General features: G+C 50.3%; 1 protein-coding gene across 2 annotated transcripts in view; it reads left to right on the top strand.

The window, feature by feature from the left end:
- The window catches only part of RAP1GAP2 (RAP1 GTPase activating protein 2), a 136492-nt gene that overhangs the window by 109227 nt on the left and 10868 nt on the right, over positions 1-16397 (top strand). For both annotated transcript variants that reach the window (XR_014019378.1, XM_081271606.1), the window contains exons 14-18: positions 3187-3258; positions 3837-3923; positions 5297-5431; positions 13672-13809; positions 15437-15555. Coding sequence is in view for 1 of the 2 variants with exons in the window: in XM_081271606.1 (XP_081127732.1) it covers positions 3187-3258; positions 3837-3923; positions 5297-5431; positions 13672-13809; positions 15437-15555 (551 nt within the window). In the remaining variant the exon portion in view is untranslated. The remainder of the gene's footprint in view (positions 1-3186; positions 3259-3836; positions 3924-5296; positions 5432-13671; positions 13810-15436; positions 15556-16397) is intronic.

Genomic DNA, 16397 nt, shown 5'->3' with positions numbered 1-16397 from the left:
TACTTTTATTTTTATGCAGTGCTGAGGATTGAACCCAGTGCCTCACACATGCTAGGCAAGTGCTCTGCCACTGAGCTACACCCCTAGTTCCTGGCTGCTCCACTTTCCCAAGAGCTTAGTGTAGGGGTGCATCCATACAGAGAAAAACCAGAGATCCAGAAGCCACCACCCTCCTCTAGCTTCAGTACTGGGAGTCTTTACCCAGTTTTTCAAGTCACAGTTTGGGATCCAGGGCAAAGCACTGTCTTCAGAAAAGTGCAGAGTTGCAGAGGAGCAGGGCCAAGCCCTTGGGACAAGGAATCTTCACCTTGTATTTTATCTGCCTGCTGGATTTGCTGGTGGGAATGGAGCCAGAGAAGCAGGGGGCAGGAGAGAGACCAGCCTTCCAAGGCCCTCCCCAGCATGCTGCCTACCTGCACCCCAGCAGCAGCCTGGGTGATATGTGGGCTGTGAGGAAAACCTGGTTGGACCCCTCAGGGTGTCCAGGTGAAATGGGACCCTAGCTGACCCCTGAAGGCTTAGGGGCTTTGCAAAGGAGGGGGGAATTCCTTAGGGACTGAGCAATGCCCAGGAGGCCTCTACTGAGAAGGATGAGCTACAGGAAAGAAGAGGTGGGAAGGATGGAAGTGGAAATGTGCAAGGAAGGTCCCCAATCAAAGTAGACTGGGGTTCTTGTTCTGGCCCTGACTCTGATTACTGTGTGACTTTGGGTCAGTTCCTTCCCTCTCTGGGCCTCAGTTTCTATCCGTGTGAAATGAGGAAGTTGGACTAGGTGCCCTATGAGCTCCTTCCAGCACTTTCTCTTATTAGTCTGATGTTATAGAGAGAAGATTGAGGCTCAGAGCTTAGGCCATTTAAGGCTGAGGCTACAGAGCCAGGGTGCCATGGAGCTGAAATTTCTGCTTAGTCTGTCTGAAGCCATCAGAGCCGGTGGGAAATTGATTCCACAAATTCAGGTGTGCAAAAGTCATATGGGAATATTTTTAGGTAGGGATTTAGTTCCCATCTCACCAGATTAGAAGGAAACTCTAGCTCAGCTATCAGCAGGACTCCTTCCTCCTCTTTAGGGTCACCTCCCCCTTCCTGAAGTCCAACGAGGGTTTCAGGAATCTTCTGTGGAGCAGACCACTGGGGAAGCCCTCCCCTTCCCATCCCAACTCTTGTTGCTTAAACAGCCCTCTAAGGTGGCAGGCCACACCTGGGCATGGGGACTTTGTCAGGTTTCCAGTGCTCAGATCGGCACCTCCCTGGTGCATCCTCTTGACCTCTACGCCTGAGCTCCTTCCGCTTTCCAGCCTTGAAGATGCTCTTCCCCAGGGCACCTGCTGCCACTGTGACCTCTGGATTTAGAAACAGGAAGGGGAGGAGGGGCTCTGTTCAGGCAACTTCTGCTTTCAGAAGCAACATCCCCAAGAGGAGGGAACCACAGAGACCAGGCTGTCTCATTGGAATGGGGTCAGGAGGGGGACAGGCTGAGAATGAAAGATGAATGGATGTCACCAGGCAGGCTCCTGCCCCTGTCCCCTGTGTTTCTGACCACTATTGCAGTGGGCTTCTCTGTCAGGAGAAGATTTAAGGATATCTGGATTTAAGGCATATCTGAAAACACCCTGTCAGCACAGACCACTCTAATACAGGCCCTAGAAGGAAGGGGGACCAGGTGGGGTGGGGGCCACTGGGCCTGCTTCTTTCCTTTGTCCCAGGTATCCCGGATGTGTGTAGCCCAGCCCAGATTCTGGCTCTGTGGGTAGAATTCTTGACTTGGGCCACCACTGCATGGTGGGTAGTAGTAGGGAACTGTATTTGGTAGCTGGAGCTCAGCCAGAAATCATGTCGGTGAACACATACCATTTCCTGACTCAGAAATTTGGGCTGTGCAGACAGACTTGAGTTTGGGGAGAAAAAGCCGCTATTGACCTACCCTCTCTGCTTCCTCCCCTCTGGACCCTGGCAGGGCCTTTCCTTGGCTCTGCTCCGGGCTGCCTGCTCACCCGGTCTGGCAGGCTCTTTGCATCTGCCCTAGTTCACAGGCCAGGGGGGCTGGCGGCAGGCCAGGGTCTGCTCACGTCAGTGGCTGCTGAGGCAAAGGAGCAGGCAGTGTCCCGAGAGCCCTGCAGCCTTTGGGGCTGAGAGCAGGTGAAACCAGGGCACCTCCACTCAGAGGGGGTGAGGTAGGGGACCTGCCCCGAGCATAGGCACCCTCCATGCAGAGCACCTGAATACTCTTGCTCTGCAGTTAGATATCACCGAGGCTGGCCCAAGCCTGGACATCCCCCACTTCTAATTCTCAGCCTGGGTCATGAAGATCTGTTAGGACAAGCCTCAGCCAGAATGGCTGACCCTGTATATGGGGCCAGGGCTCCCAGACACAGGTCCACTGGCTATACAAAGGCTCCCAGGAATCCTGAGCTTCTCATATAATCTGCATTTACTTTGTAAACACTGGAAGTGAGTCTGATGTATGGCTGGGTTTGGGAGACAGTATGGTGGGGAAGAACTAGAGACCTGGTCAGGAGAGATCTGGAACCTTTATTTCTCTCTGTGACTAATCACCTGTGTGACTTTGTGGGGCTCACTTCATGTCTCTGGCTTTCTGTTTCCTCATCATGAAAACGGGGTTAATAACTCTCCCTGCATCTTCTCCATGGGAAGAACATCACAACTGAATGAAGTCATGACACCTCCCAGACACTCGCACTGTGTTGTAATTGGGGTCCCTGCTGCTCCTCAGCCCTGTCCAGTCATTCTGCCCCACTTGTGTCTGCCCCCTAGGAAGGCAGGGGAGAGGATGCGGATGGCTCCTCACTGTCCAGCCCCACTTCTAGGAGCAATGACTCAGGGTCTGTACTTCATTTGAATTCTGGGAAGGGGAGTGGGGAGAGGGTAAGTGGATTGGCTCAGCTGGGCATGGTGACACACCTGTTAATCCTAGCAGCTCTGGAGGTGAGGCAGTAGGATTGTGAGTTCAAAGCCAGCCTCAGCAAGCCTTAGCAAGGTCCTAAGCAACTTGGCAAGATCCTGTCTCTAAATAAATAATAATAAAAGGGCTGGGATGTGGCTCAGTGGTTGACTGCCCCTGGGTTCAATCCCTGGTAACCCTCCCCATCCCCCACCCCAAAAATGTGGCTCCCTGAAAGGCAGCTCTGATCTCTTCCCTCCTGGCTCACATGTGACTCTTTCATTCAGGTGTCTGTCACTGCACGGGAAGATGTGCCTGCCTTTGGCCCACCTTTGCCCAGCCCCCCTGTTTTCCAGAAGGTAGGAAACTCTTCTACTTCTCTCACATTTAAGAGTCCAGGTTTCCAGACCTGCCTAGCAATGTTGGAATGGGCAGAATTTGGGCTGGGAACATTAGGGTGGCCATTTGTCAGGGTGTGTGACACTGGGGTTGCCTGCCAGAGGAGGGATTTAATTTCAATTTTTTTATTGGTGCATTATAATTATACAAAAGAGCGGGATTCATTGTGATATATTTGTACGTGCATATAACATATTTTGGTTGATATTATGACCCAGTACCTCTCCTTGATTCCCATTCTTCACTCTACTAGTGGTTTAGGGAGGGGTTTTTATGCCATGCTTCTGTCCAGGGAGCCTTGGGTGAGAATTGCCTTTCCTTGTGGAAGTGTCCCATGGAGGGCTGCTTTCTCAGGACCAGCTGGTTTCCAGAATGGCATATTAGCAGGTGGCTTGGCATGGGCTAGAAATGATCAGATGTCAGAAGGGCCCCTTCTTGGACTTTTCAGATCCCTTTTACTGCCTGCTTAAGACTATAACTGAAGCCCTCTGGCAGTGGCTGAGGGTAGGAGAGTTCTGGACCATCTTGTCTGTTCCAGGGCCCAGAGTTCAGAGAGTTCCTGCTCACCAAGCTCACGAACGCCGAGAATGCTTGCTGCAAGTCGGACAAATTTGCCAAGTTGGAGGTGAGAGCACAGTTTCCAAAGGTCGTCTTCCTGGCCTGCTCTTAACCAGCTTCCCTTGGGGCTCTCATCTAGGGCCTGTTCAAGTTGGGGAGCATCTTTGCCCTTCTAAGCCCTCAGCCCTGGGTTCATCATGGGAATACTTTCTTCTGGTGGATACTCCAGCTCTGTCAATCATTCACCTGTCTTTTATTGAGTACTTACTATATGCCAGGCTTTGTTCTGGTCCTTGGAATACAGGGATAAACAAGACAGTTTTTGCCTTACAGAGCTCACAGGTTGGAGGGAGACAGTTTAATACAATGTGTCAGCCCTAGGCCATGAGGAGCCAGCACTGCTCCTCAGTAGGACAGTAACTACTTCTGCCTTGGGGGGCACTGGGAGTATGTGTTCAGGGAAGGCTTCCTGGAGCGGGTGGCTCTGAAGCCTCTGGACCTCAATATCTGATGAATCCTTGGCCAGGAGGCAAGAGTAGGAAAGGTTGTTATTCCAGGTATGGGGAACTTCTGAGTGAAGGCCACTCAGAGAAAGAGCATGAAGAGGCTTCCCCGGGGGCTGGAGTGGTGGGGGCTCAGCTGCAGATGTGGTTGGGATAGATCCAGAAGGGCTGAGAGCTAGAGGCGATGGGTACTAGAATGTTCTTATGGCACATTTGATTTGCTTATTAGAGGGATTCTTTGCCAGTGGTGAGAAGGACAGGCTGAAGGGGGCAAGGAACAGGAAGGGTGGTCAGTTAGAAGCAATTACAGGAGTCTGAGATGAAGGAGGCTTATACCCCATAAGAGGAAGTGGTTCAGAGTCAGGGTCAGGAAGACATGAAGGCTTGCCGGAAGTGCAGGTGGAGGGAAATGGAATGGTAGGGTCTCTCAGGCCCTTAGCTTGGGCTCTGTGGTGACATGGGGAAGACTGGGAGACTGTTCTGTTAGGACCTGTTGCTCTGGGGTGCCTGTCAAGGCTGAGTTGCTGAAAGAGCTTGTCACCATCTGTGCTAATGCGCCCCCTGGAGGTTGCATGCACAGTCCTGGTGTGAACATGTGACGGGAGAAGAGCCTTGGGCAGGTGGGTTCATGGGTGTGGAGCTTGGGAGTCACCAGGGTAGAGATGTCTGGGCTGGGAGTCTCCAAGATAGAGCCGGGGAAGCAGTGGGATGACCCTGGGAGAAGGGGGCAAAGCAATGAGATGGGGGGGGGGCGCCCAGAGCGTTTGCTGTCACAGCAGTGATTGTGAGCATGGAGCCTAGCTTGGCTGTAGGTCCACACTGGCCAGGATGCAGTGGCACAGTAACAGCCCTCAGGCTGGGTGTCTGTAACCCACAGGAAAGGGTACACCTCTGTTGTCAGCCCCAGCTCCTCCACCCTCACCCTCTTCCCTCCTAGGACCGGACAAGGGCCGCCCTCCTGGACAACCTTCATGATGAACTCCATGCTCACACACAGGTCATGCTAGGACTGGGTCCAGAGGAGGACAAGTTTGAGAATGGAGGCCATGGAGGATTCCTGGAGTCTTTTAAGGTATGGAAACGGGGGTATCTGGGGCTTGCTATGACAGGGAGAGGTGAGGCAAAGAAAGGAAGTCATCTAAAGTCATGGAGATTTTAGCCCCAAAGCCTTAGGACCAGCTAGAAGAGACAGGACCAGGGGGGTATCCTAGATGTTTACACAGAGAAGGGATAACAGGAGTGTGAGGGGTCAGGGAAGCCAACAGTGTCTCCAGCATCTTCTCCACTCTCTATTGGCCTGAATCATCTCCTCCTGGCCCAGGAGTCTGATAAGCAGGACAGGTAGAGAGTAGTCAGAGAAGATCCAGAGCCAGCAGAAATCGAGAACATTCCCACTTTCATCGGTCTCCTTTTGGGGTCAGGGTGCCCAGGGCAGGATGACAGAAGCAAGGATACAAACACAAACCTTAGTGGTCTCCTGCAGCTGATGTGGGGTGTTGCAGCGATTCTTTCCAGCTGGCAAGGCCCTGGGGACCTAGCTGGGCTGGTGGGATAGAGATACAGGCAAATCCCTTTGGACCCTGCAAAGAGAAGAACTCTTTAACCAGAACAAGCTGCTAAAGGAAGCAGTAAGCTCTGAGTCGCTGAGCTTATTCAAGTGGAGCCTGTGCAGCCACAGAACTGGCACACAGGGCAGACAAGGCTCATCATGTACTGGATGAGCCCTTCTCGGTCCATACAGCACACACACACACAACCAACATGTGATTTGAGCCTGGCTGGAATCCTTTGTGGTTAGCTGGATGGTTATTTCTTATTATTTCCACTAACACACATGGGGACAGCCTGAGAGAGGCCATGGGATAGATAGACCCTTGTTTCAAACCAAGTTTTCAGATTCTTAGGTCAAGGTCCTGCTGGATTGCCCATCAGAGAGTGTTTCATAAAGCTACCATTTTGGGGGAATTTTGTTTAGGTTAAGGTTAGACCTGCCTGCTTTCAGATCTTAGCTCTGCGTGGTTCTGGGTGAGATCTTTAAAGTCTCTGAGCTATAGTTTTCTTGTCAATGATAAAGGGATGATAAATTGGGTCACTGTCAGAGTTGTATGAGAATTCACAGAAACACTGACTACAACACTGTAAGTGCTCACAAGTGTGAGCTGTTATTATTATATGAAGTGAAAGCTTAATATACATTATCCTATCTTAAACCTCCAACTGCCCTCTGTTCCCTGTAGGGAAGGCTATTATTATGGGTGTAATAATTTTGGTATAATAATTCAGACTCAATTTTAATAATTACAGGTACAGTTTTATATATAAGGAAATCAAGGCTCAGAGAGGCTAAATGATTTGTCCCAAGTCATCTGGAGACAGTTGAATTCAGGTCTCCTAGATTCCAAAGCCTTGTGCTCTTAACAGCTAAGAGATACTCCCTCCTAGTTTCTGACTGTTAAGATTCCACTGACGCTGCCTGGGCCCAGGCAGGCCTGGGGTCAATCCCTCACTGCCTGGCTTGACCACTGAGGGCAGGGCATGGCTCTGCTGGCCCTCACTGGAACCAGCTGCTGAGATTCCTCATAAGGGTGGGGGAAGGAGCCAAGTTGATTGCCTAGGCTGGTGGGAGATTCCTGGGGCATCTGTTTTAGTCCTGATGGACAGTGGCAGCCAGGGCAAAATAGGAGAAATTGGGGGGATCGGTATGCAAGAAGGGTGAGAGAGAAAAGGAGCAGGGGAGGAAAGAGGGAGCTGGGTTGGATAGCCCAGCTGAGGGAGGGGTGAATGTGCGACCAGGTAACAGGAAAACGAGCTTGGATCTGGAAAGGCAGATAAGCAGGACCATTTAGAGATGTTTTTAAGGCTCTGGACTCTTCTAGAAGCTCTGCCCTCCTTCATATTAAGCATGTCGAAATGGTCTGTATCATATAAGGTGTTAGTCAGCTTTGTATCACTGTGACAAAATACCTGAGAAAATCAACTTAAAGGAGAAAAGATTTATTTTGGTTCATGGTTTCAGAGATTTCGGCCCACAGTCACCTGGCTCTGTTGATTCAGGGCCAGTGTCGAGGTGGGCATGGAGGAGAGGATGTGGAGGAATAAAACTGCTCACCTCATGGCTACCAGGAAGCCTGGTGGGAAGATGTGAGGGTGGAGAGGGAGAGAAAGGAGACAGACAGGGGGAGGGAGAATAAAGAGGCAGGGGACAAGATATACCCTTCCAGGGCATGCATACCCCTAGGGATCTACTTTCTTGAACTGAGCCCCATCTCCTATGGTAATCCCTTCAATTATGAACCCATCCGTGGATTAAGTCATCGATGAGGTCAGAGCCCTTATTATGATCTGGTCACTTCCCTCAAAGCCCCACCTTGGATCATAGCCACTTTGGGGACCAAGCCCTCAACACATGAGCCTTTGGGAGACATTCCAGATCAAAACACACAGTAAATGTAATTTACGTAGGACTAACAGAGTCGAGCTGAGGCTGATTTGCGAACATAATGTTGTATTTTGTACACATTCAATGAAACATTTGTTGCTTTAATTTTTGCAAGATTCTTTTTCTATATTATAGTTAACGATTGTGTATTCATGATTTAAGTATTTTTGTAATCCGGAGAAGCTTGTAGGTTGTGGCCACTGCCCATGGCATCCAATGAATGAGATGGCCCAGGAGCTAAATATAAGTGACAGGTGTATAGGACAGTGGCCTGAGGAGGCCATTTCATCCAGTCCTCAGCCTCTGACTCTAGAAACTGTTTCTAGTTTTGCTTTTTTTTTCCCTTTCATGGGTGCATTAGGCAGGGCTATGGTGTTAGAGTTGTTGGCATTCCTCATCAAGTTCCCTTCAACCTCCACAGGATCCCTCTTGAATGAAGTGGTACCTGAAAATTATTCTAGGAAGAAAACTTGGATGTTAAATCTCCTTCCTGTCAAACTCATCTTATTAGCAGATGTAACTCAATTGAGAAATGGGAACATAGTTGAGAATTTTCAGGGCTGAAAGCTGCCTCGATCATTTATCCCTTAACCCATCCCGAGGCTGCTCTTCCTCATCTTAGAGGGCCTTGGCCTGGTCTGTGCTCCAAGAAGCAGACCCACCATGACCCTGGGTTGTGCTGCCTGGCACCTTGCGGCAGGGGGAGTGGTTCTTTACATTTTGCTTCAGTTCCCCTGGCTGTGATTGAGGCTTTTCCTCCACAGTACTCAGACCTGTTGGTTTATGGACCTCTAGACCTGCTTTTCAAATTGAGCTGCCTGGAGGTCTTCTCAGGACCCTGCCAGTTCTACCAACCCTTTTAAATTCTTTTTTGATAACTTAAAAATACAAAAATTTCCAGTGATAAAGACTAAACGTTTGCAGCAATGACTCACAATGAAAAGATGTTTCTATGGAATAAGACAGGGAACATAGAATGGCACATTGTAGCCTGAGGTGGTCTGGGGACAGATTCCTGGGAATCTTGCAAGAACATTTTTTCTCTATAAAGAAGCTGTACATCATTCATCTTTGAAAGATATTGATCTCCAGAGTATTGTTCTCAAATGCCATTCTCAGCCCATGCCAGCTGTTGACAACAAGGTTTTGTGGTCTGTAATGAAATGAAAAGAAAAAGGGATGATGCTTGATGTATTCATGTGATATGGGCATAAATCACATGTGTGCCATATTTGGGGAGAAGCACCGAACTGGCCCAGCCCTCCACTGACCTCATCATATAGAACCAGAGGATAAGAGAGGACAGAACTGGGACCACGGCAAGCTGGAAGTTGTCAGGTTAATTTCTCCCAGCCTTTGAGGGACTGGGATTGTTAATACATGGGTCTGACCTGACCCCTAGTGGCAGGAGAGGCCACACATATGCCTGGCCATGTCTCTATGGGGTCCAGGCAGTACCAGTGATAGTAGATGGAGCCCAGAAGAGCCCAGGCAGAATCCCCAGCCTTTAGCATCTCTACCCCATCCTTTCCCTCATGAGACAGGAAGCTGTGGAGTCAGGATGGTCCCACTGCCTTTGTGGGGGTCCAGTAACAGAGAGCTCAGGCCTTGCACATGGCCCTGTTCAGCTCATGGCTTGGAACCATGTCTGTGTGAGTAGAGCTGTCAGCTTCTGTCCTGTTCCTGCCCTGCTAGAGGGGCAGAAGGCCCTGTGCCAGACCTAAGGATACTCGCCATTGGAGCCATCTCGGCAGGCAGGAAGTTTGTCTCCAGGGGCTCTGTCTCTGTACTTGTCGGGTTCTGATAGGTGTGTCCCTCTTGGTGTTCATTTCCTTGATTTTTGCCCCGTAAGTTTGTTAAATGGAAATGATTCATAAAACCCACTTGCAAGGAGGTGAGGAGTGTGGTTGGCAGGGAAGGAAACTGATCCCTCTGTGAAGCGAACTGGCGCTCAAGCTCGGGGCTGAGATAAAGTGATATAATGGGCGATGAGAAAGCGATGCCATCTCCCTAATCTTACTCCCCAAAGGAGAACTTGCCCAAAGGTGAGAAGGGAGGTGAGTGAGGGCAGGGATATCACAGTGACCTCGGGAAGTCGATGGAATTGGAGACGACTAGCTGGGAGGACAGCAAGGGGCAATGGTGTGAAATAACCAATAGGCTGGTTCAAGACTCTAACGTCTAGGAACTTATGTAAGATTTCAGCTTGGCACTTTCCAAAGGTCAGGCCATCCCCCACTAATACAGGCAGCTTTGAAGGCAGTGAGCAGCTGTCCCTGGAAGATGCAAGTGGAGGGTTCAGGAGCTTTGCCAGAGTGGGACGAGGGGCTGAGTGGGAGACAGTCCTCCTGGTCCCTGGAGCCCTCCTAAAGATGTGCAAAGGCTTCATGTGCCTTTCCCCTCACCTGCCTTCCTCTTTCCATAGCTGCCACTCTCCTTTCTCTTCTTCCCGTTTCTCAGACTCTTCTGGCCAGTTTGGAAGGCCAGTGTGTTGATCAGTTGTCCATTAGATTGAAATGTGAAGTTCTTAAGATCATGTCCCCGAACAGTTTCATTCAAAGCAAGCTTTATTTTAGGGCTTTGAGGTAAACTGTCACCTCTCTCTCACTAAGATTGGGACAGGAGAGCTGATCCTGAGTGTCAGGACTCATGCCAGGATTGGGCACACACCTTTCCTGCCCTCTTGTCACAGGAGGAGCCTTGTTGTATAGAGAAAGCATCTCAAGGAGGTACACATGCAGAGCAAAGGGAGGATCAGGTCCTAGGGAGGACCAGGTCCTCTCCCCTTCCCATGGCTGCAAGCAGCAGATCACCATCAGCCCATCCTTTCCTCAGACTTACCTCTCTGACTGACAGCAGCATCAGGGACACTTGAGGAGACAATATCCTCCCGATAGCAGCTTCTGAGGTTTGCTTTTTCAGTGGTGGGGAGGTGGCACCCTGAAACCTCCTGATTTCTAGTCATCCTTAGTTCATCAGCCAGTTGAATTATTTTTCAATCTGGAAGTCTGGGCATATTCACTTTTCCAAACCTTTTCTAGCCAATGTCTGCCCTCCCTGCACCTTAGCACTATAAGAGTTCAGTAAGATCACATATGTGAAGCTGGTTAGACCAGATCCCATCACACAGGGCTTATTCCACACATCAAATCCTTTCTGGGAAAGAGACAGTGAAGAATATATCAGTTTGAAGTGGCTTTAATAATGCTGGTAGTGGTGGTGGTGGTAACAACACAAGAGGGCACAAGGAACATAAAGATGCTGAGATTTATGGAGCAGTCACCTCATTGAAGGAAACCCACTGTTCATTCCTGGATATGCCTCACCTTTCCTGCTCTCAGTTTCCCCAGGGGTATGGGACTTTACAATGCTTGGGTGATGGAGTGAATAGAATACGCTGACTGTTTCAGCCGTGTCTCAGAGACACTGTTGCTAGGCGACTCTGTTCTGTAGTCTAGAGAGGGAGAGAGATGATGTCTCTTAAGGGGCATCTTTGACTCAGACTTGAGAAGCCATATGACATCAGGAGTATAAGACTGTGGGTTCCGTGCCTTGTTCTCTGTAGCTCATCTGGGGGGCTGTCATCTTTACCACCAGCTTTCCTGGGTCTGCTTCCCTTGTCAGGATAGAAAGGCAGGCAGGCTGGGGTTCTTTGCATTTGCCAAGCTCGGAGAATTCCTGGACTGAGAGGTTCCCAGGAGACCTGCTATTTGGGTTGGGGGCATTCTTTTTGCCATAGACTGAGCTTTTCTCTGGGTATTTCAGAGGAGGGAAGGGGTTTGTTCTTTTACTTAAGACCTCTAAGTTGGCATTTGCGGTGCATACGCAGGTCTGAAGCCCATAGAAGAAGGGAGCTTCGCCCTTCTGCATTGGTTTTCTGGAGCTGGGGTTGGGAACTTCCTACCTAAGTAGGAGGGCTCACATGCTAAGTCCATTTATGCAGTACCAAGAAGACTCAGGTGACTCGGGCCTCAGTTGGTCAGAGGTGTCCAGGTTCTTCCTCTCTTTCACTTCTGCATGTCTGGTTCATCAGCTTTGTCCCTCAGGCTTGGCCCCAAGGTGGCTGCCACATGTCTCAGGTGCAGATATGTCACATCTCATTTGGGAATCACTGAGGAAGCCTTTCTCCAATGTCCCCAGCAAAGGTCCCTCATGCTCCACTGACAAGGGGATGGGTTAAGGGGTTAAGCGACTGCTTCAGACGGATCATGACTTAGTCCTGTGCCCCACAGAGGAGGAGGAGATATCAGGCCAGGCTGTGGTTCTGTCAGCAAGGGGAACTGGGGGACTGTACTGGAGTCATTAATAATATCCACACACAGAAGTCCTTGTCCTTGAGGTCCCTGGGCAGCTAATTGTAGTCCCCCATAAATGCTGAGTCTTGTAGCACTGCCCTAATTTCAGGAATATGTCTTAGGGACTTCTTGGTGGCAGGGCCCATGTCTTACACTCCTTTAGCCTCTGGACTACAGTTCTCTTAGTTCTTGGAATGGTACTGGGCATACTGGAAGCACGGGACAGATTCTTCTTAGAGTAGCCACATTTATGAGGTACTTGTGATGCTCCAGGCTCTTCTAGGAGCCTCATGTGTATTCTCCCAGCAGCTCCGTGGGGCAGGCATCCTTCATCCCTTTTAACCAATAACCCTTACCTACAAGCCAAGTTACCGAGTAGGGTACCCAGTTCATGAGTGGTGGAGTAGAGAGTCCAAGTAGAAATCCTGGTGGTGCAACCCTGAGGCTTTTATGCTCTTTTTTCATGCTAAGTTGCACTGCCGACTGGCTGTATTATTCAGCGACTGGGTGAGTGATCAAAGGGAGGTGACTCAGAGCTTTGGAGGCACTGGAGAGAACCTCCTCTTCCTAGAATTCTCATATCATCTTTGAAGGCTTCTGGACTAATGAGAACATCATCTATGGGGTAGCCAGAATCCACCAGGACTCCACTTGTTGGGAAATGACCCATCATTTCTTTCTCCTCTCTGGTCTCATACAGAGCAACGCCGCCCCGTGGGGCAGCGTGAGGGGTGGCTGTCACCCCAGGTCCATCCCCCTGTGGTCTTGCTGATTTAGCTGTTCTCATCCTCACACACACACTCTGACAAACCTGACCATCCCGCTTATCCTTTCCTGAGTACTGCACTGTTTTCTAGTGTGTCCCTGGCTCTTTGGTGGCCCTAGGTGGGCACAAGGCTCCAGTGACCTGAGTAGCCCCTTGCCCTTCAGCATGTGCTGGGTGTAAGCACACATCTCCTCTTCCAGCAGCCATCAACCGTGGGCTTGGAAAGCAGGTGTGCCTTCAGCCCCGCAGGCATGAGGAGGGCTCGAGGTGAGGGTTGAGCAGATGAGCAGGACTTCCTCACAGTTCTACCAAGGATGGGTGGAGTCCCAGTTGCACAAAGCACCCTTGGGGATGACAGCAGAAAGTCCAGTGTAGACATGTGAATGGAAGGTTAGTTTTCTGAACAAAGAATCAACCTGCAGCCAGCATCTGATTTAATGTATTTAATCCCCGCCTCGATCCTGTGTGGAATGTGTAATTCCAGTTTTCCAAGTGAGGAAGCTGTACGTAGTTTAGAGAGGTTGGTAACTGGTCTGGTGTCACACAGGCTTCCCGAGCCCCGAGCCTCATTTCCTTTACCTAGAAGATGAGGATAACAACCTTGGCCCACCTTGCAGGGAGCTGGGGCACTGACTCCCATGGCCTGCTGTCTGGTGCTTTGCCAGAGCATGGGACAGAATGTGGGAAAGCACTGTGTCACCTCTGGTGACTGTGGCATGGGCCTCTGTGGCTGTGGGGCACACATGCGTCCATGCCAAGGACAGAAGGGCCAGGTGCTGACCTGCAAACCTCTGTCATCCTTCTCCTTGCAGAGGGCCATCCGTGTACGCAGCCATTCCATGGAGACTATGGTGGGCAGCCAGAGGAAGCTGCACAGTGGAGGCATTCCTGGAAGTCTCAGTGGGGGCATTGTCCACAACAGCATGGAGGTCACCAAGACTACCTTCTCGGTAAGTGTGGCCGGCCCTAGGCCAGCATGTGGACCAGGGGAGGCTCCTCACTAAACCTATGCAAGAAGGGTGCCCCTGCCCAGGCTTGGGCTAGACAACTTGAGCAGGGCAAGCTGGATGATGGAAGGAAACTGAGTCCACTTGGGGGTGACTCACTCTCTGCCCTCTGATAATGGTTGCTTGGAGCCTTCAGTCCCAGGTGGTATCTGGAATTGGCCTGGACTAGAAGTCCCCTTGTCTTGTTCTCTGAGTTTCTTTGACAGCTGGATCTCCTCCTTTGGGCCAACCCTACATAATGGTCCTAGGGTGTGTTTCCCTGCCCAGGGGATTGGGGCCCATGACTTGGAGAGGGGTGTCCTTCCTTCGTTATTGTTAATGATAGCAGTCACCAACCCAGCTTGCTGTGTGATAGACACCAGGCTAAGTAATCCATAGACAAGGTCTTTCCTGATTCCTGTTACAGCTGCCTGAGGCAGGTCCTGAAGCCATCTCTGTTCCACATTTGAGGAAACGGAGGCTCAGAGAGGTTAAGCAATTGCTGCAAGTCACCCAGCTAAACTGAGGAGCTGGGATTTGAATGCAAGTCTTCCTGATTCAAAGTTTATCTTTTTCATCACTGTATATACAGTGACAAAGGAGAGAGGACCCTTTGGCTTTGGTCTGTGAGCTCAGGCCCAGTTGACTTACTCCAGGGCTGGGCAGGCGAGGGAACCATATTTCCAGTCCATTTGTGTAAGGCAAAATGGTTTTGGAATTGTATGTTCTAGGATTTTCTTTTCTTGTTCTTTTTCTAATAGTAGAACAAACTTACCATAGTATTCATGATTCTAATTATAAATGGCTTTGCACAGTTAGTTTAATCTACCACACCTATTGTCATGTTCCTTTGAGAAGGTCTATGAAGTGAGCTTTCTCTGATTGAGACTGAGGCTCAGAGAGTTTTGCTATTAGCCCAGGGTTGCTCACACATGATTGGCAGAAGTTGGGGCCTGGCTTAGAAGCTCTAAAGGTTGGCTCCAGGTTCCCATTTCTCCTTCCTCATTTTCACCCTGTGAGGCTCAGCAACTGTCCTGAAACAGAAACCTCTGCTGGCTCCACAGCTCCCCTTCCATCTGGTTATTGTGATTCCTCCCAGGCTCCGTGTACTCCTGAGCAGTGGATGGAGGGTCAGGAGCCCTTGGGTTCTTGTCCTCATCCTTCTAGTGATGTGCTGGCTGACCTCAATGAAATTGCTTCACCTTCTGGTCCTTGGCTTCCTCTCTGGTGAAATCAAGGGTTGAACCAGGGTTCTTGAGCTTTGAGGTTCTCAGTCTGTGATCCCATGAGTCATCCTGACTTTCTCAATATGTGGAGCTTTGCTGTGGTGGCCGTGACCCCACCAGGAATTCTGGTTTTCCTTGGGCCATTGCTTGGGGCCAGTGACTTGTCTTAAGAACACAGAAAAAGACTGTGAGAGGCCTGAGCCGTGGGGTCTCAGCTCTTGTTATAGAGATCCCATCTTTCCTAGCTGCATCGCTATATTCCGGGGTCTCCTCCAGACCAGGCAAAATTTGTAGACCAGAGAGAGGGAAGGGAAGGAGACTAGAGTCTGGGGTGGGTGCACTCACTCTGGCAGTTTTCTCCACAGCCTCCAGCAGCAGCTGCGACAGTGAAGAACCAGTCAAGGAGCCCCATCAAGCGGCGGTCAGGGCTCTTTCCCCGTCTGCACACGGGCTCTGAAGGCCAGGGGGATGGCCGGACACGATGGTAACTGTCAGGGGCCCCCAGCTCCAGTCCAGCTGTGGGATCTGTCAGCCTTCTCCACCTTGATAGCTGTCCGATACCCAACCTTGGGAAGAGCTTAGCTCAGATTGGGGAGGTGGCTTCTCTTTAACCCTGGCTCTGCTCAGGCTCCTGCCTGGTCATTCACTCACTCAGCTTTCTATCTACTGAGTCATTTGGCCATTCTCTCCATGGATCTCCAAAGTTGTTTTTGTAGCATTTTGATCCAGGCTAGAAACATTTCCTAGGTTCTCGTCTTACAATGCTCGGTCCAATGTACACCCCCACCCCTGCACCTATTTACGTCACTGGGGATTGAACTCAGGGCCTTGAACATGCTAGACAAGCACTCTACCACTGAGGGCATCCCCAGCTCCAAATGTCCCCTCCTATGGAAACTTTCCCTGATTGTGCCAGGCAGAGTTCATTGAACCTTCTTTTGGACTTCTAGAATGTTCTATTTTTTTAAAGTAACTCTCATATTGCAGCATATTTAACCTGTTCTTATTAATCATCTTTCTGATCCTTTAATTGATGAACCCATTTGTTCTTTAATTCAGCAAGCAGCATTTATTGAGTGCCTGCCGTATGCTGGGCCTGGTGCTGAGTGCTGAGACAGGTGCAGTTGGACACCCAGGCCTGCCCTCTGCAGCACACAGTACTGGGAGGAAGACATTTAGATTCATTTCCAGATTTCTGGTTGTTGGCTTGTAGCCCTGGGTGATGGTACCATCCCCCAAGCTAGGTCATGCTGGACTAGGGACAGGTTTATGGAGGAGGACAAAAGGCTCTGTTTGGAACCTGCACATGTGAGTGTCATGGGCCAC

Source organism: Spermophilus citellus, assembly GCF_964194105.1.
Source record: "Spermophilus citellus genome assembly, chromosome: 17".
Taxonomy (NCBI): domain Eukaryota; kingdom Metazoa; phylum Chordata; class Mammalia; order Rodentia; family Sciuridae; genus Spermophilus; species Spermophilus citellus.
The sequence above is the reverse complement of the archived record's forward strand: the minus strand, read 5'-3'. Positions and strand labels throughout refer to the sequence as shown.